General features: G+C 37.1%; 2 protein-coding genes across 2 annotated transcripts; both read left to right on the forward strand.

Moving 5' to 3' along the window:
• The first annotated feature begins 1,162 nt into the window (after positions 1 to 1,162).
• LOC149647331 (uncharacterized) lies at positions 1,163 to 4,551 on the forward strand. The gene is made up of 5 exons (XM_089849731.1): positions 1,163 to 1,200; positions 1,998 to 2,310; positions 2,435 to 2,652; positions 2,729 to 3,006; positions 3,884 to 4,551. Exons 1-5 carry the CDS (start codon positions 1,174 to 1,176, stop codon positions 4,140 to 4,142), a joined length of 1,095 nt encoding a protein of 364 aa, XP_089705857.1. The 5' UTR covers positions 1,163 to 1,173; the 3' UTR covers positions 4,143 to 4,551.
• Positions 4,552 to 18,042: 13,491 nt separating this feature from the next.
• On the forward strand, positions 18,043 to 19,675 carry LOC149647332 (uncharacterized). Its single transcript, XM_089849636.1, has 4 exons — positions 18,043 to 18,340; positions 18,486 to 18,703; positions 18,784 to 19,061; positions 19,377 to 19,675. The coding sequence occupies exons 1-4, from the start codon at positions 18,043 to 18,045 to the stop codon at positions 19,597 to 19,599; spliced, it is 1,017 nt and encodes a 338-aa protein (XP_089705762.1). The 3' UTR covers positions 19,600 to 19,675.
• The last annotated feature ends 6,802 nt before the right edge of the window (positions 19,676 to 26,477 follow it).

Genomic DNA, 26,477 nt, shown 5'->3' on the forward strand with positions numbered 1-26,477 from the left:
TAAATTATATTGATCGTTCATAAGCTAAATAATGAGAAATATCACTTGAACATAGCTATACTTTTTATAGCGTAATATCGTACATTATTTAAACACCGAGTTTTGATGTTTGCAGCTCAAAATACTTTTGAACAGCAACATTCATTTCTTCTTCTTACCCTTTTTGTGAATTATTGCTATTTCACGTTTTTAGAACAAAATTCTAGAGATGGGTCGATACCAGTTTAAACCGATACAGATATATCGGTTTAGTCCAAAATCGGTACCGATATTGGTATCGGTATCAGCCCATCTCCACAAAATTCTAACAACTACAGGGTTTCCAGCTGATGCAAAGGAACTCGACAACAAGAATAGACAAGAAAGTAAAATTTCATTTCCTTAACCTTTCCGGTATGTTATCGATTGGGCGTGTTATCAAAACAGCATTGTCCAAAACGGCTTTTTCATAAACGCGTTTGCCATTATAGCCATTTCTTGTTTTAGCGCATTTTGATTACAGCGTTTACATCTTGAGCGTGGTTTCGTATGCCTTTTCCAAAAAATTATATTTTATATTTACTTCCGATGTAACTTTACTCCTTTTTGCACAATATTGTTCTTTGTTCTATATGCTTAATATAATAATTTCCCTCCCTATCGATCACAGTTTGGGCGGAAACAGCAACCGCTGTTTTGGGAAATAGTGCTGTATTGAGAAACGCGGAAACAGCAACCGCGGTTTTGCTTCCACGCGGTTTTGCAAACCGCTGTTTTGGGAACCGCTTTATTCCAAAACGCTCCTTTGAAAACCGCTCAACTACCCGTGAACCAAATTTTCCCACGCTTGCCATTTGACTTTGTATGACCGGTATGACTTACTCGTGTCTCGTGAGAAAAAATAATTTTGCTGCGCGGGTAGAGCAAAATATGGAGCTTCTAGATCTTTTCCAAGAGAAAGAAATGAGAATTCGGTGGTAAATTACCATTGTGGTAATTACCGTTTTCATAATTTACCCGAGTAAATCGTAAATTACATTTACTCTGGTAAAATACCAATTTAGAACCCTAGTAGTGTGGCGTACTTTTGAAAACCTTCAAACTTTCTTCAATTTCAAAAGGTGGAAATTTCTAAGTTTTGGAGATGTATTTAATTACTTCCGAAGAATGGACAAACATTTTCCCGTTAATGAAATGGTTTCTCAAGCGATTACTCGTGGTGTACGTATAATAGATCTCAGCATAATTTATTATTAAATGTGTATGGAATAACGTAATAACAAACAAGTTGGGAAACCAAAATAAACCTCTCTAACGATTATGATGAAAGTAGAAACCAATGTTGCAGATTGGTGTGTTTGTGGTTTAAAGGGAAGACTAGTGCATGGTGTTGTTGTTAGAAGCCAATAAGAACAGATTGGTGTGTGTGTAGGTTATAAGAACTGGTTGAAAGAACAGGCATAGATAGCTAGCCGATGAACATATGAGTAGCGCTGAAGTGAGATAGAAAACGTAATGATATACAATTTTCGGAATTGCGAACGCGGTCCGGAAATTGCGAAGACGTTTGTTCCGATTTGCCAACTGCGAACGAGGTGGCAAACAGGCACACAGACAGACACGTCCAATTTAATAACTCTTCGTGACGTCATCGTCACTCGGAGAAGTAAAATAAGTTGCAATTCATAAGACTAAAGTTCTTAAGAAAACCTTGTTCGAATGATATAGGTAGGAATTTTGCGCTAATATAGAAAAAGAAAGTTCCGCGAAATAGTCAAACCACATTACTCCTTGGAGTTTACACCGATTGACTCTGTCCCATCCAGGGGTAGCTTCTGCGAATGTTTTCGCAAAAACCTAATTGGTTAGCGATTGTAACGAAAACTCACTTTCACCACGCGCTTTCACTAACTCCATTTAATTCATTGGTTTTAAATTTCATACGGCAGGCCTGCATTTTGAAGCTTGGTACAATGATTTTGTACTTTACTATAAAATATTCTTTAAAACCGTTTCAGATATACGGTACATATATGGGATTATTTTCTTTGAGATCCGCAAACAAGTATTATGAGAGATCGTTGCCCGTGACTCAAGCAGGCTGGGTCATAACTACTGAGGGATATCACCGAAAAGATATTTCAACGAGTGAACCCATGACACTTCTAACCTTGGATCCAGACGTTTATTTTTGTACCATAGTGGCCATTGTGCTGGTATCCTTCACCTATCTTTGCATTACTCGAAGTTCCGAGTTGAAACACCTCAAAATTAACTTTAAAAATGTTTTTCGGACGCTGTGGATAATCATACTTCATCTGGTTTTAAATTGTTAAGTACTATTCAATAATGCTTTACCATAAAATAATATTGCAAATTTATGATCTGCAGTAGCGATTCATTGTATCCATAAGAGAGACAAATGACACAGTTAAAATAACTTTAATGATTTTAGCTGATATATCAATTTTGGGACGGAGACTTCCTATACGGATTTTGCTTGGATCGTGGACTCTGGCTACTTTTGTTCTAGTTTTCTTGTGCTATTATAATTCCTTGAAGTTAGAACTGGTCATTTTTCGTTCAGATTATGTTAACAGCATTGAAGAATTGTTGCGAAAACCCGATCTTGAGCCTTGTATCTATCACGGACCGTTTATGAACATGTTGATGGTGTGTTGATCTTTAAAAGTAACGATACAAAACTTTACGAGATATTTCTTTCGCACATTTGTTTCGTTCATTTCAGAATTCGACGGATCCAACGTACATTAAGCTTCGAAAGAGAATGGCTTTAAACGGACATTACGTTGACAGATTGAGAAAACAGAAATTTACGAACAAAGGAAAGTTTGTTATATTTTACCCAAGGAGCCAAATTAATTTGATACTCCAGAAGCGTGGTTCAATTTATGCTAAAAAAAAAATGTTGTTACACATTGGAGAAATCGATTACAACGCAGTTACTTTGCACATTCTATTCAGCAATAAGTTGCCGGTGAAGGTCGTGGAAAATATGAAATACATGTAAGTTCATATAAAGAACTACATGAAAACGAAAAGACTTTTAAGCGGAGCAGACCATACGTTTGTCAACAACCCAAATGCTAGCACTAGAAGCATAAGTTTATAAGATATGTTCCATAAGTTTGTCACTCGTTAATGAGAGTTTGTCATGAAGTGACGTAGGCGAAACGTCATAGATTCTCGTAAAGCGACGCCTGGTGAGGCGCTGTCAAAGGCTTAGTATAGACTAAATAGGAGGATGGACTGCAAAACCGAGTGTAGTCAATTCTCACGTCGTTCTTGAACTAGCTCTCATTAAGCCACTAGCATTACGAAGTATAGGTAGTGACATACTTATGGAACATATCTTATAAACTTATGCTAGAAGTAACGATGCCAGACGTCGATCGCCTGGACTCGTTCAAACAAAGTTTTGGCTCGAGTCTCATGAATGTCGACACTGGCGTGCGAGACACCTTACCAGGTTGCTCAACCAAAACCCGCCTACTGTGAATCTAGCCTCACTTCAACTGTTTCTAATTTTACACGTAGTTTTATTAATAAGCATTTTTTTTTTTTTTTTACCACCTACACACACTAGTGCTTAGCCGTTAGGCCTTGAGCACCAGGAAGAAATGGAGCGAGAGACCCTACGCGGCCCAGCACTGACGGGGGCCGCTAGGTCGTATGTGGAGAAGCAGGGAAGGAATGAGGTTTACTTGGGAGGTGACGGAAGGTGGAATTGGGGTAAGTCACCTCCGGCGGACACGGGACAGTCGGCACCTATAGGGAAGGATCGCCGACATGTGTCGTATTTCCTCAAACTTTGCCGCCCAGAAGCTTGGCTTACAGGAGTGCGCCACACTCCCGGCATTAATAAGCATTTACTTGTTGACAGCGTTGCACGAGTAATGGAAACTGGTCAAACGGAACTGGGAAAGAAAAAGGTTTTTTTTGACCACCGACAAGTTCTTCATACGGAAAAAGAGTTTGTACAAGACGCGAAAGGATTGAGCCTCGGATTTCTATCACCGATGTTCCATGTTTACCTTTACGGAATCGCATTGTCAGTTTTTGGATTTCTGGTGGAATGCATTTTACAAACTTCACATTGTTTTCAACGCAAAAGACACGAAAAGAAATTCGTTATTTCTTGAGATTGTGATATGAATTATATTCTTTGACACCGTTTTCCTTTTCACTAAAACTCGGCAACGTAGTTACTCCATCATTAATGTGGCGTTGTTTGGCATTGACTTTATGATAACAATGAAAATAAAGGTTTTGTTTTTATTCGTTACAATATTATGATTCACTTAGCTATATCTAACGTTTCATAACGTAAAAACGAAAATGTTTGCATTTTTTCTGTATCTATAAGGTGCTTAATATTTTACTACTTACATTATTCTTGGCATTTAAATAAATCTGAAATTCCAATTATCTAGTGAAAAACTGCATTGCGAGTTTATATGGCACTTTAGTCCCCCTTTGTTTTTGTTAGTGTGTAATATACGCTTCTGCAAGATCCACTGATAATAATGATAGTTGAAATAAATGCGTAATAAAAACTCGAGGTTAATCGCTCTAAAATACCAATTTTAAGAACATCGCGTTTTTTGCTTGAAATATTAATTAGTTAAAAATTTTACGGGAAGGATTCTGTATTTTTAATTTAGAAAATTAAAAGCAAGATCCAAAAATTCTCAAGGGAAGTTGTAAACTTTGGCTTCTTATGTATAAGAACTGTTCACCATGATATACAGTAAATTTATTAAGTATTTTTTATTGCGTAAAATATGAAAACTGTAATTGCTTTGTAGAGATAACTGCTGAAATAAAACTGAATTTTGAGTAAAACCAAGATGTGATATCTAGTTTATTAGGGAGAAGGATAAATTCGCCACATTTCCAGCTTTATCTCCAGCAGTCCAAACGTAGCCTGTCCGGAGTTAATCCCCGCCGCCTCTAAATTACAACCAGCATCCCATTGGTTCTTGAAAACTCACGTCAACACGACGCGAATGACGAAAATTACGTATTTTCAGACTGAGGAGAGGCGAAATAGCCCGGCTTCCTTTGTATTTTGAAAGGAGGACTGGGACTATGGCGCGCGAATACTTAGGCATCTTATGGCTTCTCCCTAATAAACTAGATATCACTTCTTGTTCAAACTAAAGAGGTTTTATGGCTATGAGCAATTCTTTATACTGTTTCTGGGGTTTGTTATGAAAATATTCCATAAACCCCTTTTTACCTATCCGAGTGACGATGACGTGTCTGTGTGTCGGAGCAAACGTGTTGGCAATTTTCGGTCCGCGTTCGCAGTTCACAGTATACCTTCAGCTGGTAGCTAGCAGCAGTTATTTCACCCAATAGTTACTGCCTATCCCACTGAGACTCGAACCCGAAATTATTGGTTTCTACCAACACCATCACTCACCTATTTTTTCACCTAAACCACTTAGACACCAATCTGCACTTATTCTTTTCTATTACCATCGTTAGGGATAAGATTCGAGTGATTATCGGTTAAGGTTATAAGATACTTCTACCCTCATAATGGCAGGTCTTCCGTCAGAGGTTCACGCAATCGCGCCGTTTTTATTCATACCCGTGATTCGAATACTATTTTCCGATTTTAGAAAGCGAAACGTCACTAGTACGCTTCATTTCAAACGACAATATTAGTCAAGTCTCTCAAAAATGTGCAATTGTTCTTTTTACCTCTCCGTGTGACGTAGTCCAGGAGAGGTTCTGTAACGGCCGTGTCTGTCTGTGTGTCTGTCTGTCTGTCTGACTGTCTGTCCGTTGTTACACCCACGTGACCGCGTTCGCAGTTTGCGTATCGGAGCAAACGTGTTCGCCATTTCCGAACTGCTTTCACAGTCACGGAAATGGCTCCTCTACTTTAGTTCTCACACCACCATCTTCTGGTCTTTGTCCATCCCACACGGACACCAGTCTGTTCTTACTGGCTTCTAATCACCACCATCTTTCGGTCTTCGTCCATCCCACACGGACACCAGTCTGTTCTTACTGGCTTCTAATCACCACCATCTTCTGTTCTTTGTCAATCCCACATTGACACCAGTCTGTACTTACACTGGCTTCTAACACCACCATCCACTGGTCTTCCGTCTATTCCACATAGACACCAATCTGCATCTACTCCATTATCATCGTTTGGTTTTAGGATATACGCGGCGACCAGCTAGGGTTACGAGAAACGTCTAGCCTCCCTAAGGTGGGATCGCCACCAATGGTTTTCGCAATTGCGCTTTTTCCTTACTATTATAATGGAAACGAATCGTATATATACCCCAAAATTTGAAGAAAGCGGGCGGGAGGGGTACCCTTCACTTTAAACGTCAATATTAGCAAAGTTTGAGATGATAATAGGAAAAACTTTGTTTTAAACGATTTAACTATTATTAATGTTAATTATTGAAGATTAAAATATTTAAAAATAATTATATTTATTTAAATATTAAAGATAAACCTCTCGTGCAAAGAGAGAGATTATCATCGCCTCCTATATCTACCAAGGCCCGTGCATGCGATATATTTCCTTCATTGCCTCCTATATCTATCAAGGCCCGTGCATTGTGATATATTTCATTCATTGCCTCCTATATGTATCAAGGCCCGTGCATTTCGATATATTTTTCAAAACAACAACCAAAATGGGAAACGTCTAGCCTCCCTAAGGTGGGATCGCCACCAATGGTTTTCGCAATTGCGCTTTTTCCTTACTATTATAATGGAAACGAATCGTATATATACCCCAAAATTTGAAGAAAGCGGGCGGGAGGGGTACCCTTCACTTTAAACGTCAATATTAGCAAAGTTTGAGATGATAATAGGAAAAACTTTGTTTTAAACGATTTAACTATTATTAATGTTAATTATTGAAGATTAAAATATTTAAAAATAATTATATTTATTTAAATATTAAAGATAAACCTCTCGTGCAAAGAGAGAGATTATCATCGCCTCCTATATCTACCAAGGCCCGTGCATGCGATATATTTCCTTCATTGCCTCCTATATCTATCAAGGCCCGTGCATTGTGATATATTTCATTCATTGCCTCCTATATGTATCAAGGCCCGTGCATTTCGATATATTTTTCAAAACAACAACCAAAATGGGAAACGTCTAGCCTCCCTAAGGTGGGATCGCCACCAAAGGTTTTCGCAATTGCGCTTTTTCCTTACTATTATAATGGAAACGAATCGTATATATACCCCAAAATTTGAAGAAAGCGGGCGGGAGGGGTACCCTTCACTTTAAACGTCAATATTAGCAAAGTTTGAGATGATAATAGGAAAAACTTTGTTTTAAACGATTTAACTATTATTAATGTTAATTATTGAAGATTAAAATATTTAAAAATAATTATATTTATTTAAATATTAAAGATAAACCTCTCGTGCAAAGAGAGAGATTATCATCGCCTCCTATATCTACCAAGGCCCGTGCATGCGATATATTTCCTTCATTGCCTCCTATATCTATCAAGGCCCGTGCATTGTGATATATTTCATTCATTGCCTCCTATATGTATCAAGGCCCGTGCATTTCGATATACTTTTCAAAACAACAACCAAAATGGGAAGCTCCTCTCAGAAACATAATAATTTCTTTTCTCTGTATATGAAATGAAAATATGGAAAATATTGCGCTCCTTCTTTAATGGTATGAATCCTTGCCTGTCTATTAATATTTTACGTAGGAGTAATACGTTTTTAGCGAAGTCTAGAGAGGATAAACATAAGCGAGATTGTTTCGAAAAAAATATACTGCTTCCACTAATGGGTTTATACTCCTTGTTACTGTTGTATAGACTAACCATGATAAAAGCTTAAAAAATTACGAGAGGACAGACCTTTTTTATCCTCTTATTTTATTCTTAATAAGAATTTAAAACATTTATTTTGTATCAAAAAATATTTTTTGGTGCTGAGATTGCTTTAGAAAAATCCATACGGTTAGGCATTGGTAAAAGAGACATGTGTAAGCTATTTTCAGAGATGATAATTGTTTAACTTGTTTTAAATAAGACTGAAGCTTCCACTATTGTGTTTATGCTCCTTGTTTGTTTCACTGAAAACCATCTAGGTGTAGATAACAGCCAGACCAAAAATTTCAAAAACATATATTTTAAATCTAATCAGATACGCCCACCTAATTGAAAATAGACCTATTAAATTTGCGGGAGCCATTCTTGAGAATTTTTCTTTGCTTGTAGGTTGTTAATTTATCTACCAGAAAATATTTGTGTTTGGAAGTTGGATATTAAGTCAAATTAAGTGGTTGTAAAGAGCCAGCAGGTTTTTACCGCTTCTTTTTGTGAGTATTTGATTTTTGTATGTAAAATGGAGGAAGATGATGTTGAGAGTAAGGATGAAATGCGGAAGCGCAAAGCGCGGGAAAGGATGAGGGCAAAAAGGTCGACGTTTTCATTGGATACTTAAGTTTATATAATCTTCTCGACACGGAGAGGTAATATTTTGGTTTTCCCAACTTGTTTAAAACGATATTAGGTGAATAATTAGCGAAGAAATTGTACATAAGAAGTGTACAACAAAGTGGGGTAATTGTAACATGATTCTTCTCCACATCATTTCCAACATTTAGAGCAAGGTTTTAAACCGAGTCGCATTGGCGGTAAATAGTCCCTCATCATTACTCTGTTAGCGCTTAACTATTTGCCAAGGCGCTTGTGGATTTTGTCCCACGTCCAGACGAGGTTTGTGGATTGGTTGCCGAGGATTAAGTACCAAACAGTTATAGAATTCACCCCATGGTGCGATGCACGGCTGAGCTTGAAGTTTTCGCCGTTAACATCTTTAACAATAGTCCAATTTGTTGCAATAAAAGTACCTAATTGAGCGAAATAAATATCTTACATTTTAAAACCGAGGGGAGGATTTTAAAATAGAGAATATAACGGAAATTTGCACAATAACTCGGTATAACGGGAAGGTTTTGGTGAAATACAAATGTGTTTCTTAGAAACAGATTGTTAAAATGCAAATTCAGACCTAATATCGTTTTGTATCGCGAAATTCGATAACGTATCTCGCGTGTTTTAGTTTAAATCGGAGCCTCCGAAATGAACTAGGCCCATGCATGTCAAATTTTATGTGGGGAAATATCCAGTTTGTTAAGGAAAATATTTTCACCATATATGTGTACGAGATGGCGCTTATATTACCGTTGTGACAGGGGTCTTCCTTAAATTAACGTTGATATTTTAGGGGTCAGTCATAAAATTTTTTAGATAGAGAAAGGTTTCATCCTAAAATTATCGTAAATGTTTTTGGGGCTATTCACTTTTTATTGAATCTTTCGGTTAGATTGTATTGATGACAACAAAATAAACTATTCCAATTAAAATAATTCAGTAAGAGTAATAAAAACGTATACTTACAATACGTGACCTTGGCCCAAATACTTAAGCAGTCGACAGGGTCACGGGGTTGAACTTTGCTTATTTTACGGTAATATAAGTGCCCCCAAGCGTAAAACCACGGCGAACTAAATTGGTTAAAAAAATATTCTCGCTTCGCGACACGCATGGGCCTAGTTCATTTCGGAGGCTCCGTTTAAATATACAGAACACTGCGAGTAATGATCAAAATCTCCATAATAATTCGATTTTATAACGAGGAAGTCTCGTGATATTATGATATATTTGCTTCACGCTATAAAACAAATGAATTCTGGCCCGCATTGGTTCCCGCAGCTTTGCGTTTGCTAAAATTCAAGTTAAAAAAAGGTGTCTATTATTTAGTGTTTTGATGCTAAAATTGAACGAATATAGAGTGGGTAATCCATATTAATAGAGGTATTTAAAATTCGGATACGTTCTCTTTTAAAGTCACAATTGACTGCGTGTTCACTTGAAAGAGGAGCCAAAATGAATCCGTGAAATCTTCAGGTCTTAGTTTGAATCAAAGACACTTGACACGAGAAATACCAGAGACGTTCAAAAGAAAAGGAGAAACGCTGAAGAAAAGCCACAGGTATTGCTAGTTAATTGCATAAACCTTGTCAAAAATTGCACTTGGTGCAACTGATATTCAAACATGCTTACACTTATTTACAGCAGTTTCTCAACTTCTTAACACTGAAAGTATTTTGAAATTGGGAACAACTATTTTTGCCATATTGAACGATTATTCTATGAAGTAGTTGAGCGTAACCAAAGAAAATGTGCGGAACACTCGCGGCGGCTAACAATACCTGCGTAGGGTTCGGCGTGCAAGAGGTAATTGTCAAAATAAATGAAATTTGCTATTATGTGTGATAAAATACAATACGCAGATTCATGGACCGAAACAATTTTTGGAAAATCATGCCTATAACCCATACGCCAATGATATAACTTTGATATTTACAATTTTGCTGACGCATACGAAAAATGTCACGTAAGGTTCTATATTTTGTGTTACGCATGCGCAGCGTACGAATGTGCAAACAATCGAGAACTTTTATCAAATGTTGGGGGATTTGAATTATTTGAGCTTTCAAAAGAAGTAATCGAAAAATATTCGACCAAGTTTTCGATCGAGAATGTTTTGTTTGCACACACGTAGTGTGGAGTAATTTTGAGGGCCTTCAAACTTTCTTCAATATCAAAAGGTGGAAATTTCTAAGTTTTGAAGACGTATTTAAATACTTTCGAAGAATGAACAAACATTTTTCCGTTAAAGAAGTCATTCCTCAAGCGATTGCTCGTGGTGTACGTATAATAGATCTTAGCATAGTTTATTATAAAATGTGTTTGGAATATAGTAAAAAATCAAACAAGTTGGGAAACCAACCATTGTTTTGGAAAAGGTGGCAACTAATTAGGTTACCAAATAATCACGTGACCAAACCGTCCCGAGACCAAATAATCACGATACCCAATATTCTCACTTTCACCACACGCTTTCACTAACTCCATTTAATTCAATGGTTTTAAATTTTACACGGCAGGCCTGCATTTTGAAGCTTCGTAGAGAACAAGCGCAATGATTTTGTACTTATGTATAAAATATTCTTTAAAACCATTGCAGATATACGGTACATATATGGGATTATTTTCTTTGAGATCCGCAAACAAGTATTATGAGAGATCGTTGCCCGTGACTCAAGCAGGCTGGGTCATAACTACTGAAGGATATCACGGAAACGATATTTCAATGAGTGAACCCATGAAACTTCTAACCCTAGACCCGGACGTTTACTTTTGTACCATAGTGGCCATTGTGCTGGTATCCTTCACCTATCTTTGTATTACTCAAAGTTCCGAGTTGAAAAACCGCAAAATTAACTTTAAAAATGCTTTTCGGATGGTGTGGATAATCATACTTCATCTGGTTTTAAATTGTTAAGTACTATTCAATAATGTTTACCATAAACTAATATCTCAAATTTATGGTCTGCAGTAGCGATTCATTGTATCCGTAAGAGAAACAAATAACACAGTTAAAATAACTTTAGTTTAATGCTTTTAGCTGATTTATCGATTTTGGGACTGAGATTGCCAACGCGGATTTTGCTTGGATCGTGGATTCTGGCGTCTTTCGTTTTAGTTGAGTGCTATTACAATTCCATGATGTTAGAACTGGTCATTTCTCGTTCAGATTATGTTAACAGCATTGAAGATTTGTTGCGAAAACCCGATGTTGAACCTTGTATCTTTCACGGAGCGTTTATGAACATGTTGACGGTGTGTTGATCTCTAAGAGTAACGATACAAAACTTAACGAGATATTTCTTTCGCACATTTGTTTCGTTCATTTATTTCAGAATTCGACGGATCCAACGTACATTAAGCTACGAAAGAGAATGGCTTTAAACGGACATTACGTTGACAGATCGTTAAATCAGAAATATACGAAAAAAGGAAAGTTTGTTATATTTTACCCAAGGAGCCAAATTAATTTGGTACTCCAGAAGCGTGGTCCATCTTATGCTAAACAAAAAATGTTGTTACACATTGGAGAAATCGACTACAACGTAGTTACTATGCACGTGCTATTCAGCAAGAAGTTGCCGGTGAAGGTCGTTGAAAATATGAAGTACATGTAAGTTCCAGATCTATCTTACGTTCAAATAAAGAACTACACGAAAAAGAAAAGACTAAAGGCTCTTTCAGACGATCCAACTTTTTGACTCAGCTTGATGGGTCAACTCGAGTTGAATCAACTAGTTGGATCGTGTGAATAGACGCTGGACGAGTTGAGTCACCAAAAAAGTTGGCTAGGAAAAATTGGATCAGTGATCCAATTTTTGCTGACTCAACTTTTTAAGTTCATTTCTACAGCCAATCAAATGAATTACATAAAAAAGCCTTTTTCGCGGGTTATTTCGTAAGTGCCAATGGTAGGTGGCGCTTAAAAAGTTCCATTTGGCGGTAAACATTTAGTCGTGCGAATAGGAAGGATTTATTTCACTTTTCCCTTCAAAAGTTGATGCAACTTTTTGACCCATCGAGCCGAGTAAAAAAGTAGGATCGTCTGAAAGAGCCTTTAAGCGGAACAGACCACACGCTTGTCAACAATCCAAATACTTACACTACAAGTAACAATGCCAGACGTCGATCGCCTGGACTCGTTGAAACAACGTTTTGGCTCGAGTCTCATGAATGTCGACACTGGCACGCGACACCTTAGCAGGTTGCGCAACCAAAATCCGCCTCACTTCAACTGTTTCTAATTTTACACGTACTTTTATTAATCAGCATTTTCTTGTTGACAGCGTTGCACGAATAATGGAAACTGGACAATTGGAACTAGGAAAGAGAAAGGTTTATTTTGACCACCGACATGTTCTTCATACGGAAAAAGAGTACGTGCAAGACGCGAAAGGATTGAGCCTCAGATTTCTGTCACCGATGTTCCATGTTTACCTTTACGGAATCGCATTGTCAGTTTTTGGATTTCTGGTGGAATGCATTTTACAAACTTCACATTGTTTTCAACGCAAAAGACACGAAAAGAAATTCGTTATTTCTTGAGATTGTGATATGAATTATATTCTTTGACACCGTTTTCCTTTTCACTAAAACTCGGCAACGTAGTTACTCCATCATTAGTATGGCGTTGTTTGGCATTGACTTTATGATAACAATGAAAATAAAGGTTTTGTTTTTATTCGTTACAATATTATGATTCACTTAGCTATATCTAACGTTTCATAACGTAAAAACGAAAATGTTTGCATTTTTTCTGTATCTATAAGGTGCTTAATATTTTACTACTTACATTATTCTTGGCATTTAAATAAATCTGAAATTCCAATTATCTAGTGAAAAACTGCATTGCGAGTTTATATGGCACTTTAGTCCCCCTTTGTTTTTGTTAGTGTGTAATATACGCTTCTGCAAGATCCACTGATAATAATGATAGTTGAAATAAATGCGTAATAAAAACTCGAGGTTAATCGCTCTAAAATACCAATTTTAAGAACATCGCGTTTTTTGCTTGAAATATTAAATAGTTAAAAATTTTACGGGAAGGATTCTGTATTTTTAATTTAGAAAATTAAAAGCAAGATCCAAAAATTCTCAAGGGAAGTTGTAAACTTTGGCTTCTTATGTATAAGAACTGTTCACCATGATATACAGTAAATTTATTAAGTATTTTTTATTGCGTAAAATATGAAAACTGTAATTGCTTTGTAGAGATAACTGCTGAAATAAAACTGAATTTTGAGTAAAACCAAGAAGTGATATCTAGTTTATTAGGGAGAAGGATAAATTCGCCACATTTCCAGCTTTATCTCCAGCAGTCCAATCGTAGCCTGTCCGGAGTTAATCCCCGCCGCCTCTAAATTACAACCAGCATCCCATTGGTTCTTGAAAACTCACGTCAACACGACGCGAATGACGAAAATTACGTATTTTCAGACTGAGGAGAGGCGAAATAGCCCGGCTTCCTTTGTATTTTGAAAGGAGTTCTGGGACTATGGCGCGCGAATACTTAGTCATCTTATACCTTCTCCCTAATAAACTAGATATCACTTCTTGGTCAAACTAAAGAGGTTTTATGGCTATGAGCAATTCTTTATACTGTGTCTGGGGTTTGTTATGAAAATATTCCGTAAAACCCTTTTTAACCTCTCCGAGTGACGATGACGTGTCTGTGTGTCGGAGCAAACGTGTTGGCAATTTTCGGTCCGCGTTCGCAGTTCACAGTATACCTTCAGCTGGTAGCTAGCAGCAGTTATTTCACCCAATAGTTACTGCCTATCCCACTGAGACTCGAACCCGAAATTATTGGTTTCTACCAACACCATCACTCACCTATTTTTTCACCTAAACCACTTAGACACCAATCTGCACTTATTCTTTTCTATTACCATCGTTAGGGATAAGATGCGAGTGATTATCGGTTAAGGTTATAAGATACTTCTACCCTCATAATGGCAGGTCTTCCGTCAGAGGTTCACGCAATCGCGCCGTTTTTATTCATACCCGTGATTCGAATACTATTTTCCGATTTTAGAAAGCGAAACGTCACTAGTACGCTTCATTTCAAACGACAATATTAGTCAAGTCTCTCAAAAATGTGCAATTGTTCTTTTCTAAAACGATCTTAGGTGAATAATTAGGGAAGAAATTGTACATAAGAAGTGTACAACAAAGCGGGGTAATTGTAACATGATTCTTCTCCACATCATTCCCAACATTTGGAGCAAGGTTATTAAACCATGGATGAACCAATACTGAAGGACGGATGGCAGAGGGAGAAAGTTTAAAAATACTTGTTAATTCGCCTTCTAGCGGCAGATAGTAGCAAACTGGATAGTGGGGGGGCATATGGGGGAATCAACGTTCTACACTGTAAAAAATAACCGTACTGTCTAGTACCTTTAAAGGTATTTTTCAATGCATCCCCAGACGTACCTATAAAGGTACTACAAAATACCGTTGTGTAAAGGAACTCTGAAATACCTCTTGAAGAAGGTACTTTTGAGGACTACAAGGTATTTTGTGATCCCGTAATGGGTATCATTTAAACCTCAACAAAGGTCGGAATAAAACTTTAAATTTGTGAAAGGTACTCCTTATTACCGAAAGGGGTACCTGATAACACCTAAAAAGGTTCGAAAATATACTTTTAAAGGTATTTTGTGCTACCGAATTAGGTGTCAAATAAAACCCACAAACAGGTCCAAATTATACTTTCGCACCATCAAAAATATTTGCGGCACATTTGAAACTTGTAAACTTTTCCTTAATTACCCGGACTTGAATCATTTTCAGACAAGGTAAGCAATACACGACTTCGATGTAAAAGAGACGGAAAGACACGAGAGTAAAATTTTCCTTCCATCTCAACTTTTAGTGTCTGTGCTGTGGGCTTACGGGATTAGGGTACCAGTTTGCCTTCCATCTCGCCTTTAAGTGTCTGCGCCGTAGGCTTGCGGGATCGTGAGAGTTCGCTTAGTAAGCGGCTAACGTCTTATTTTGTCTAAATGGCGCTAGCGTTTTCCGGGATTTGACTCAGCACTTTTCAAAACCCCCCTCCATTTTGGGGCTTAAAAGGGGGAAGTAAGCTTAACATTGGTTGTTTAGTCGCTTAGTTTGGGGCTCTATGGGCTGCCATCGGTCCTTCAGTATTGGTTCGTCCATGATTAAACCGAGTCACATTGGCGATAATTAGATCCCTTATCATTAGTCTATTAGCGCTTAACTATTTGCCAAGGCGCTTGTGGATTTTGTTCCACGTCCAGACAATCAAGGTTTGTGAGTTGATTGCTGAGGATTAAGTATACCAAACAGTTATAGAATTCACCTCATGGTGCGTTGCGCAGCTGAACTTGAAGTTTTCGTCGTTAACATCTTTAACAATATTCCAATTTGTTGCGACGGTTTATATGAGCTATAACATGTACCTAATTGAGCGAAATAAATATCTTACATTTTACATTTTAAAAGCGAGGGGAGGATTTTAAAATAGAGAACTTCACGAGTAATATCGAAAATTTCCACAATAAATCGGTATAGCGGGAAGGTTTTGGTGAAATTCAAATGTGTTTCTTAGAAACAGATAGTTAAATTGCAAATTCGGAGATAATATCGTTTTATATTGCAAAATATGATAACAGATCTCGCGTGTTTCAGTTTAAATATACAGAACACTGAGAGTAATGATCAAAATCTCCATAATAATTCGATAATTACGAGGAAGTTTCGTGACATTATGATATATTTCCCTCGCGCACCTCTTTAAAACAAGTGACGCCTCGCCCGAATTGGTTCCCGCAGCTTTGCGTTTAAATCGAAGTTAAAAAAGGTGTCTATTATTCAGTGTTTTGATGCTAAAATTGAACGAATATAGAGTGGGTAATCCATACTAATCAAGGTATTTAGAATCCGGATACGTTCTCTTTTAAAGTCATAGTTGACTGCGTTTTGACGTGAAAGAGGAGCCAAAATGAATCCGTGAAATCTTCAGGTCTTGGTTTTAAGCAAAGACACTTGACAAGAGCAAGACGTAGTAAAGAAAAAGAGAAATACTGAAGAAAAGCAACAGGTACTGCTGGTTAATTGCATCAAGTTTGTCAAAAAATTGCGCTTAGTGTAAATGACCAGTTAATAATGTCTACAAACATACTTACACTTACAGCAGTTCTCCAAAAAGCACTCACGTTTCTAAACTCCATTTCGTGGGTTTGTATCGGATACTAATGTTGTATCATAATAGCGATGTCCTTGATTATTAATACTATGAAAGTAATCGTAAAAAAGTAACAAAGCTGTCTTTTCTTAAGTGCTTTTTGATGAATTTCCAAATAGAACAAGACAAAATAACTTAAATAGAAGCGTTGATATAATAAATTAAAACCCATCTTCCATTCTTTACACGCGTTATTGTCAGTGAAGAAAAGATATAGATATAGGACATCTTTTTCAAAATAACTAGGCCAATATAACAGAAACATTTTCAAAAGTTCCAGCAAGCGCTGTTCCCAATTGCGCAGTCGCTATCGATAAAGCTCAAAAACCAAAGACTCTTTCCCCTTATCGGAGATGTAATCAAACCATTCAACTCCTTAACACTGCGCATGCTTTGACATTGGGAACAAGTATTCTTGCTATATTTAACGATTATTCTTTAATGAAGTTGAGTGTAACAAAAGGAAATGTGCGGAACACTCGCGGCGGCTAATAATACCTGCGTAAGGTTCGGCGTGCAAGAGGTAATTGTGAAAATAGATCAAATTTGCAAAAGTGCGTGATGAAATACAATACGCAGATTCATGGACCGAAACAATTTATGGAAAATCATGCCTACAACCCATACGCCAATGATATAACTTTGATATTTACAATTTTGCTGACGCATACGAAAAATGTCACGTAAGGTTTTATATTAAATTGTGTCACGCATGTGCAGCGTACGAATGTGCAAGTAATAGAGAATTCTCCAATGAAATAATCGAGAAATGTTCGACCAAGTTTCCGATCGAGAATGTATTGTTTGCACACACGTAATTTTGAAAACCTTCAAACTTTCTTCAATTTCAAAAGGTGGAAATTTCTAAGTTTTGAGGAGGTATTTAATTACTTCCGAAGAATGGACAAACATTTTCCCTTTAAAGAAGTCATTCCTCAAGCGATTATTCGTGGTGTACGTATAATAGATCTTAGCATAATTTATTATAAAATGTGTATGGAATAACGTAAAAAACAAACAAGTTGGGAAACCAAAATAAACCTCTCTAACGATGATGATGGAGTAGAAACCAATGTTGCAGATTGGTGTTTAAGTGGGATTGATGGAAGTCCAGATGGTGGTGTTGTTAGAAGCCAATTGGCTCTGTCCCATCCAGGGGTAGCTTCTGCGAATGGTTTGGCAAATAACAAATTGGTTGGCGAAAGTAACGATTTGTTTGAAAACACACTTTCACCACGTGCTTTCACTAACTCCATTTAATTCATTGGTTTTATATTTCATACGGCAGGCCTGCATTTTGAAGCTTGGTACAATGACTTTGTACTTTAGTATAAAATATTCTTTAAAACCATTGCAGATATACGGTACATATATGGGATTATTTTCTTTGAGATCCGCAAACAAGTATTATGAGAGATCGTTGCCCGTGACTCAAGCAGGCTGGGTCTTAACTACTGAGGGATATCACCGAAAAGATATTTCAACGAGTGAACCCATGAAACTTCTAACCCTAGACCCAGACGTTTACTTTTGTACCATAGTGGCCATTGCGCTGGTATCATTCACCTATCTTTGCATTAATCGAAGTTCTGGGTTGAAAAACCAAAAAGTCAGTTTTAAAAATGCTTTTCGGACGGTGTGGGTAATCATACTTCATCTGGTTTTAAATTGTTAAGTACTATTCAATAATGTTTTACCAAGAAGCGGTTTAGTACTATCATAATATTATATTGAAAATTTATGATCTGCAGTAGCGATTCAACGTATCCATAAGAGAGACAAATAACACAGTTAAAATAACTTTAATGATTTTAGCTGATTTATCGATTTTGGGACGGAGACTTCCTATACGGATTTTGCTTGGATCGTGGACTCTGGCTACTTTTGTTCTAGTTTTTTTGTGCTATTATAATTCCTTGATGTTAGAACTGGTCATTTTTCGTTCAGATTATGTTAACAGCATTGAAGATTTGCTGCGAAAACCCGATCTTGAGCCTTGTATCTTTCACGGAACGTTTATGAACATGTTGATGGTATGTTGATCTTTAAAAGTAACGATACAAAACTTTACGAGAAATTTCTTTCGCACATTTGTTTCGTTCATTGATTTCAGAATTCGACGGATTCAACATACATTAAGCTTCGAAAGAGAATGGCTTTAAACGGACATTACGTTGACAGATCGATAAAACAGAAATTTACGAACAAAGGAAAGTTTGTCATATTTTACCCAAGGGACCAAATTAATTTGGTACTCCAGAAGCGTGCTCCATTTTATGTTAAACAAAAAATGTTGTTACACGTTGGAGAAATCGATTACAACGCAGTTACTTCGCACATACTATTTAGCTATAAGTTGCCGGTGAAGGTCGTTGAAAATATGAAATACATGTAAGTTCAAGCTCTATCTTTCGTTCATGTAAAGAACTACATGAAAACATAGAGACTTAAGCAGAGCAGACCATTCGCTTATCAACAGCCCAAATTCTTGCACTAGAAGTAACGATGCCAGACTCGAGAGTTCACATCGATCACCTGGACTCGTTCAAACAAAGTTTTGGCTCGAGTCTCATGAATGTCGACACTGGCGTGCGAGACACCTTACCAGGTTGCTCAACCAAAACCCGCCTACTGTGAATCTAGCCTCACTTCAACTGTTTCTAATTTTACACGTAGTTTTATTAATAAGCATTTACTTGTTGACAGCGTTGCACGAGTAATGGAAACTGGACAAACGGAACTAGGAAAGAGAAAGGTTTTTTTTGACCACCGACAAGTTCTTCATACGGAAAAAGAGTATGTACAAGACCCGAGAGGATTGAGCCTCAGATTTCTGTCACCGATGTTCAATGTTTACCTTTACGGAATCGTATTGTCAGTTTTTGGATTTCTGGTGGAATGGATTTTACAAACTTCACATCGTTTTTAATGGGAAATGCACGAAAACAAATTCGCTATTTCTTGGGACTGTGATCTCTTCGACACCGTTTTCCTTTTCACTTAAACTCGGCAACGTACTTACTTCATTATTAATGTGTAGTTGCTTGGCATTGACTTTATGATAACAATGAAAATAAAGGTTTTGTCTTGATTGTTACAATATTATAATTCACTTAGCTATATCTAACGTTTTATAACGTAAAAATCAAAATGTTTGCATTTTTCTGTATTTATACCAACTAAGAATTAGACATGTTTAATGAGGTGGTTAAAACTTTACGCTTCAGTAGCATTGCGCCGAATCCCAACCAACCGAACCCAATCCCATTCGACCAAAAAACCCGCACTTTGGTGGATTTACGATTCGGTCCAATGGGACATTCCCATTGCACCGAAAAACCCGCACTTCGGATTTTTCCCGATTGAATTTAAATAAATAACATCCCAGGAACGCAAAAATTAAATTTATTTAAAACAATTTAAGGCCTTCTTGAAATGAACACTAGATCGAAACATTTTCTAAATTGTTATTTTAAAACTAAGGATTGTAGGAACAAAATAGTAATAAACCAGCAAAATGTGACATAATAAAACCAATTGCTAATATTGATTTATTTTTGTATGTTATATTCATCATGAAAATATTTTAAGCCAGCCGTTTTAATATATTTGAAGTGTATAACCGCTCCAAATAGGAAGAGACGTCCTCCTAACCTAACATCAATATTTTGGAAAAGGCGTTGCATTGCTTCCAAGGCAGTAAAAATGTATTTAAAACGCTTTCATTAAAAAACGACGTTAATAGAAATTTAACTACGTGGCATTTTTGGGGTCGCATAAATTCGACAAATAGCGTCGTTTGAATTGTAAATACCAAACCCACGGACCGTGGGTTAAATTCATTAAATACATTGGCGGGATTCGGTCTAATTGGAATTCTGCGCTATATGGGAAGATACCAAACGGCACGACTTAAATTAATCTTGGCATTTGAAGAAATCTGAAATTCCAATTAACTAGTGAAAAACTACATTACGAGTTTACATAGCGCTTTAGTCCCCCTTGTTTTATTAGTGTGGGTGTCCTCCCACATCACCCAATCTCATTTGTCCCAATCAGAAGAATTTAACAAAAATCATATATTCCTGATTCACCCAAATGCATTTCTCCCAATTCCCGTTTGCCCCAAAAGGCGATAACACAGGAATTTGGCACGAATAACATACCCGTTTTATTAATTCGTATTTTCCATTAAACAAGTTGGGAAAACCAAAATATTACCTCTCCGAGTCAAGAGAAGGACTACTTACAAACTTATTTACCCAGATATGGAAATGTTTCTTTTTTTTTTTATGAACAAATACTGAAGTTAAAATTTATGAAATATTAAAGCAGTATACAAAGCATAGCAAATATACTGTAAATCAGACGACATTTTACATCCAATAAGGATATACTTGTACACATTAAAATCATCCGATGGGGGAAAAACGGGAAATGAAGAGATAAAACTTTGGAGGGATATTACCTTTACGTGTTTTTAAAGGCCAAATTTTCTACTCCTCAACTGTATACCCTCTATGTTCAAAGCCATATTCACAACAGGGTTGCCATGTAAACACTATCCTCTCGTTTCACCTCAACGATTTTCTTACTTTGTCAACATGACGATTAACGTTACATAACACCAAAGCTTATTTGTGGCTACACACACTGAAAGTAAACGTGCACCATTAAAATCATGAAAACACGAAGCTATAATCCGATTACGATCAGACCTTTCACTGATCTGGGCTGCGTTCAGCAGAGCTCACCAAAAAAGACAGCGGATTTTGGAAAACGTTTACCGGTGAGATCTGTCGTCATAGCTTTTCTCCGGTCATCGGTGTTTTAAAAATGAAGCTAGCGCAGTAAAGCGTGCAAGGTACAAAGGCTTAACAAAAATTGTATGATAACATATTTATGGAGATAGATAAGAACAACTTTTATAATTAAACATAGAAACTAACATATCTCTTAAAATTCTCGCGTGATCAACTGGTTTCAAGTCAAATAAATAGCTATAGTCCCATCAGAATCAGCAAGAGCTATTTGTATTTTCGCCAAGCTGAGAACTACGCGTTTTACGACACGTTATCCAAAAACCCGACTAATTTCTTTGGTGACCGCGCTGGCTCAGCGCTGAGCACCGTGACGTCAAAATTCAAAACCAAAATCCCGTTCTGTAGGACACTGCTAACAGCGCTGAGCTCTGCTTAACGCGGCCCAGACTTCCACCATGATTATAAAATCTAAGCCTGTAGCCTGATTACTTAATACTGTAATTAACTTTCGGTTCACTCTGAACCGTTAATGTCTCTGCATTACAGAAACGAAACCAAATATGGAAGTCGAATGGCTGAAAACTTCGAAAGGAAAATATGCCCTGTAATTCTGAGTTAGGGTTAGGTAGGTTAGGTTTGGGTTAGGTAGGTTAGGTTTGGGTTAGGTAGGTTAGGTTTGGGTTAGGTAGGTTAGGTTTGGGTTAGGTAGGTTAGGTTTGGGTTAGGTAGGTTAGGTTTGGTTAAGTTAGGTTAGTAATATTTTATAAATCATTTAACTATGGTACGCCTTTTCCAAAATATTGATGTTTAGGTTCATTGACTTAGGTTAGGATAGGTTAGGTTAGGTTTGGTTAGGTCAGGTTAGGTTAGGTTAGGTTAGGTCAGGTCAGGTTCGGTTAGGTTTTGTTAGGTTAAGTTAGGTTAGGTTAGGTTACGTTCGGTTAGGTTAGGTTTGGTTTAGTTAGGTTTGGTTTAGTTAGGTTTGGTTAGGTTAGGTTAGGTTAGGCTAAGTTTGGTTAGGTTTGGTTAGGTTAGGTTTAGTTAGGTTTGGTTTGGTTAGGTTAGGTTTGTTATGTTTTATATATCATTAAATTATGTACGCCTTTTCCAAATTATTGACGTTTAGCTTCATTTACTTCTCAAATAATATGCCTTTTCCAAAACATTACTGTTATGTTAGGTTAGGTTCAGTTAGGTTAGTAATATTTTTTAAATCATTTAGCAATGTTACACCTTTTTCAAAATATTGATGTTTAGCTTCATTGACTTTTCAAATAATATGCCTTTTCCAAAACATTGTTTTGGTTAGGAGGATTTCTCTTCCTCTCTGAGCGGTTATACACTTCATATCAAGTAAGTGTATCCCTTAAGGAATGAAAAAAATAATAAATAAAACCATAAAATTCTACTCTATTTGAGTCTTTTTGGGTATGCAATATTGGGTTAATTGGGATAGGAGAACTGGAAATTGGGTTAAATGAGGTTTGGCCCGTTTGGGTAAATGGGAATTGGGTGTTTTAAATTGGGTGAAATGGGGGGTAACCTTAGTGTGTAATATACGCTTCTCAAGAACCACTGATAATAATGATAGTTGAAATAAATGCGTATAATAAAAACTCGAGGTTAACCATTTTAAAATACCAAGAACATCGCGTTTGTTGCTTCAAATATTAAATAGTTAAAAAATTTAATTTAGAAAATTAAAAACAAGATCCAAAAATTCTCAAGGGAAGTTGTAAACTTTGGCTTTTTATGTATAAGAACTGTTCACCATGATATACAATAAAATATAGTGTGCTACCACGAAGCTAGGGGGGAAAAACTGTGACGTCAATATTGGGTCCCGAATTTGTATTGCCCAAGCTGACGACGTCTCGCGACTGCCAATATGGTCGCCTGAAAATAAGGTAAGAGATAAGAGCATGTGACGTCACTACAAAGTTCGTGGTAGCACTCTATTAAGTCTTTTGCATTGCGTAAAATATGAAAACTGTTATTGCTTTGTAGAGACAGGGATAGATTTATTTTTTTAAGACGGAATGGGTAATAGGGTTATTCGGGTGCGCGTCCAAGTCCACGACCCCCTTACCCGTGACGTAGGGGTATTATAGAAGAGGCGGGTCTTATTTTCGTTATGGCGTTGTATGTATATCCGGATCAAATAAACGTCGTCTGCCCCTTCGTCTGCCAAGTTGGAATGGGCTCTGATTGTAAACTGACTTTTGAGTTAAAACCAAGAATTGATATCTAGTTTATCAGGGAGAAGGGATAAATTCGCCACATTTCCAGCTTTATCCAGTCCAAACGTATAGTAGGTCCGGAGTTAATCCCCGCCGCCTCTAAATTACAACCAGCATCTCATTGGTTCTTGAAAACTCACGTCAGCGCGACGCGAATGACGAATATTACGTATTTTCCGACTGAGGAGAGGCGAAATAGCCCGGCCTCCTTTTACGTCCTCCCTTGTATTTTGAAAGAGGGACTGGGACTATGGCGCGCGAAAACTTAGGCATCTTATTGCTTCTCCCTAATAAACTAGATATCACTTCTTGGTCAAACTAAAGAGGTTTTCTTGCTATGAGCAATTCTTTATACTGTGTCTGGGGTTTGTTATGAAAATATTCCGTAAACCCCTTTTTACCTATCCTAGTGACGATGACGTGTCTGTGTGTCGGAGCAAACGTGTTCGCAATTTTAGGTTCGCGTTCGCAGTTCACAGAAATTCGGAAAATTGTACGAGATATATATATCACTTAAGAGCCACTCATTATCTAGCTATTATACCTTCAGGCTTCATCTGGTAGCTAGCCGCAATTATTTCACCCAATAATTACTGTCTATCCCACTGAGACTCGAACCCGAAATTATTGGCTTCCAACAGCACCACTCACCTATTTTTTCACCTAAACCACATAGACACCTATCTGCACTTATTGTCTTCTACTCCATTATCATCGTTAAGGGATAAGATGCGAGCGGCTATCGGTTAAGGTTACAAGAAACGTCTATCCTCATAATGGCAGGGCTTCCGTCAGAGGTTCACGCAAATTGCGCGGTTCTTATTCATACCTGTGATTCTAATCCTATTTTCCGATTTTAGAAGGCGAAACGTCACGAATACGCTTCATTTCAAAAAACGACAATATTAGTCAAGTCTCTCAAAAATACTCAATTGGTCTTTTCTAAAACGATGTTAGGCGAATAATTAGCGAAAAAATGTATATAAGAAGTGTACGGCAAAGCGGGGTAATTGTAACATGATTCTTCTCAACATCATCCCCAACATTTGAAGCGAGGTTATTATACCGAGTCACATTGGCGATAATTAGATCCCTTATCATTACTCTATTAGCGCTTAACTATTTGCCAAGGCGCTTGTGGATTTTGTCCCACGTCCAGACAATCAAGGTTTGTGAGTTGATTGCTGAGGATTAAGTATACCAAACAGTTATAGAATTCACCTCATGGTGCGATGCTCAGCTGAACTTGAAGTTTTCGCCGTTAACATCTTTAACAATATTCCAATTTGTTGCGACTGTTTATATGAGCTATAACATGTACCTAATTGAGCGAAATAAATATCTTACATTTTACATTTTAAAAGCGAGGGGAGGATTTTAAAATAGAGAACTTCACGAGTAATATCGAAAATTTCCACAATAAATCGGTATAGCGGGAAGGTTTTGGTGAAATTCAAATGTGTTTCTTAGAAACAGATTGTTAAATTGCAAATTCGGAGATGATATCGTTTTATATTGCAAAATATGATAACAGATCTCGCGTGTTGCAGTTTAAAACTTTAAATATACAGAACACTGCGAGTAATGATCAAAATCTCCATAATAATTCGATCTTATAACGAGAAAGTTTCGTGATATTACGATATATATCCTTCGCGCACCTCTTTAAAACAAGTGACGCCTCGCCCGAATTGGTTCCCGCAGCTTTGCGTTAAAATCGAAGTTAAACAAGTTGGGAAAACCAAAATATTACCTCTCCGAGTCAAGAGGTCTACTACTACAAAGTTATTTACCTAGAGCTTTAAAGCTACAAAAGTATTAAATGCATCATAATTACGAAAAATATTTCCACATATTCACTATATATTATGGATAAAGGGAATATTATGGTTCTGTAAGATTTCTTTACACATCAAAACAAAACGAACTTCTAACGCAGCGCACTAGTGTAAAACGGACGGACACACACAGACAAAAACATAGACTGCTTTTAACTCTTTCCGTATTAATTTTCAATTGAGAAACAAGATTATCTTAAATATTAAAATAAATATAATTAATATTTAATATTTTCATCGTTAGTTATTCGCCTTATTGAACGTTACATCGTTTTAAAAAAGAACAATTAAACATTCTTGAAAGACGATGGACAATAAGAACAGCGCAATTGCGTGAACCTTTGGTGGAAGCCCCACCATTGGGAGGCCGGAAGTTTCTCGTAACCCTGGCCGATCGCCGCGTATGTCTTAACCTTAAGGATGATGATGGAGTAGAAACCAGGTGTACAGACTGGTGTCCATGTGGGATGGACAAAATCAAAGACCAGAAGATGGTGGTGTTAGAAGCCAGGTGTACAGACTGGTGTCCATGAGGGATGGACAAAAACAAAGACCAGAAGAATGGATAATAGCTATTGTAAGTGGAATACAATTTTCCAAATTTCCGGGAACTGTAAATGCGGTCCGGAATTTGGGAAAACGTTTGCTCCGATTTGAAAACTGCGAACGCGGTCCCCTGGGGTGTAAGTCAATAACAACAGACAGACACACAGAGAGACACGTCGAAATTAGAACCTCGCCGTGACATACATCACTCGGAGAGGTAAAAATGGTGTCTATTATTTAGTGTTTTGATGCTAAAATTGAACGAATATAGAGTGGGTAATCCATACTAATCAAGGTATTTAGAATCCGGATACGTTCTCTTTTAAAGTCATAGTTGACTGCGTTTTGACGTGAAAGAGGAGCCAAAATGAATCCGTGAAATCTTCAGGTCTTAGTTTTAAGCAAAGACACTTGACTTGA

Source organism: Phalangium opilio, unplaced genomic scaffold, assembly GCF_054372755.1.
Source record: "Phalangium opilio isolate 3A_F unplaced genomic scaffold, DU_Popi_V2 ptg000089l_1, whole genome shotgun sequence".
In the NCBI taxonomy this organism is placed as follows: Eukaryota; Metazoa; Arthropoda; class Arachnida; order Opiliones; family Phalangiidae; genus Phalangium; species Phalangium opilio.

Excerpts from the sequence above, each read along its gene's own strand:
- LOC149647332 (XM_089849636.1), top strand. The coding sequence starts at position 18,043 with ATGGGATTATTTTCTTTGAGATCCGCAAACAAGTATTATGAGAGATCG. Across the intron at positions 18,341-18,485 it reads ACTTCATCTGGTTTTAAATT|CTGATTTATCGATTTTGGGA; the intron begins GTTAAGTACTAT and ends TAATGATTTTAG. Across the intron at positions 18,704-18,783 it reads CGTTTATGAACATGTTGATG|AATTCGACGGATTCAACATA; the intron begins GTATGTTGATCT and ends CATTGATTTCAG.
- LOC149647331 (XM_089849731.1), top strand. The coding sequence starts at position 1,174 with ATGGTTTCTCAAGCGATTACTCGTGGT. Across the intron at positions 2,653-2,728 it reads CGTTTATGAACATGTTGATG|AATTCGACGGATCCAACGTA; the intron begins GTGTGTTGATCT and ends CGTTCATTTCAG. Across the intron at positions 3,007-3,883 it reads GTGGAAAATATGAAATACAT|CGTTGCACGAGTAATGGAAA; the intron begins GTAAGTTCATAT and ends ACTTGTTGACAG.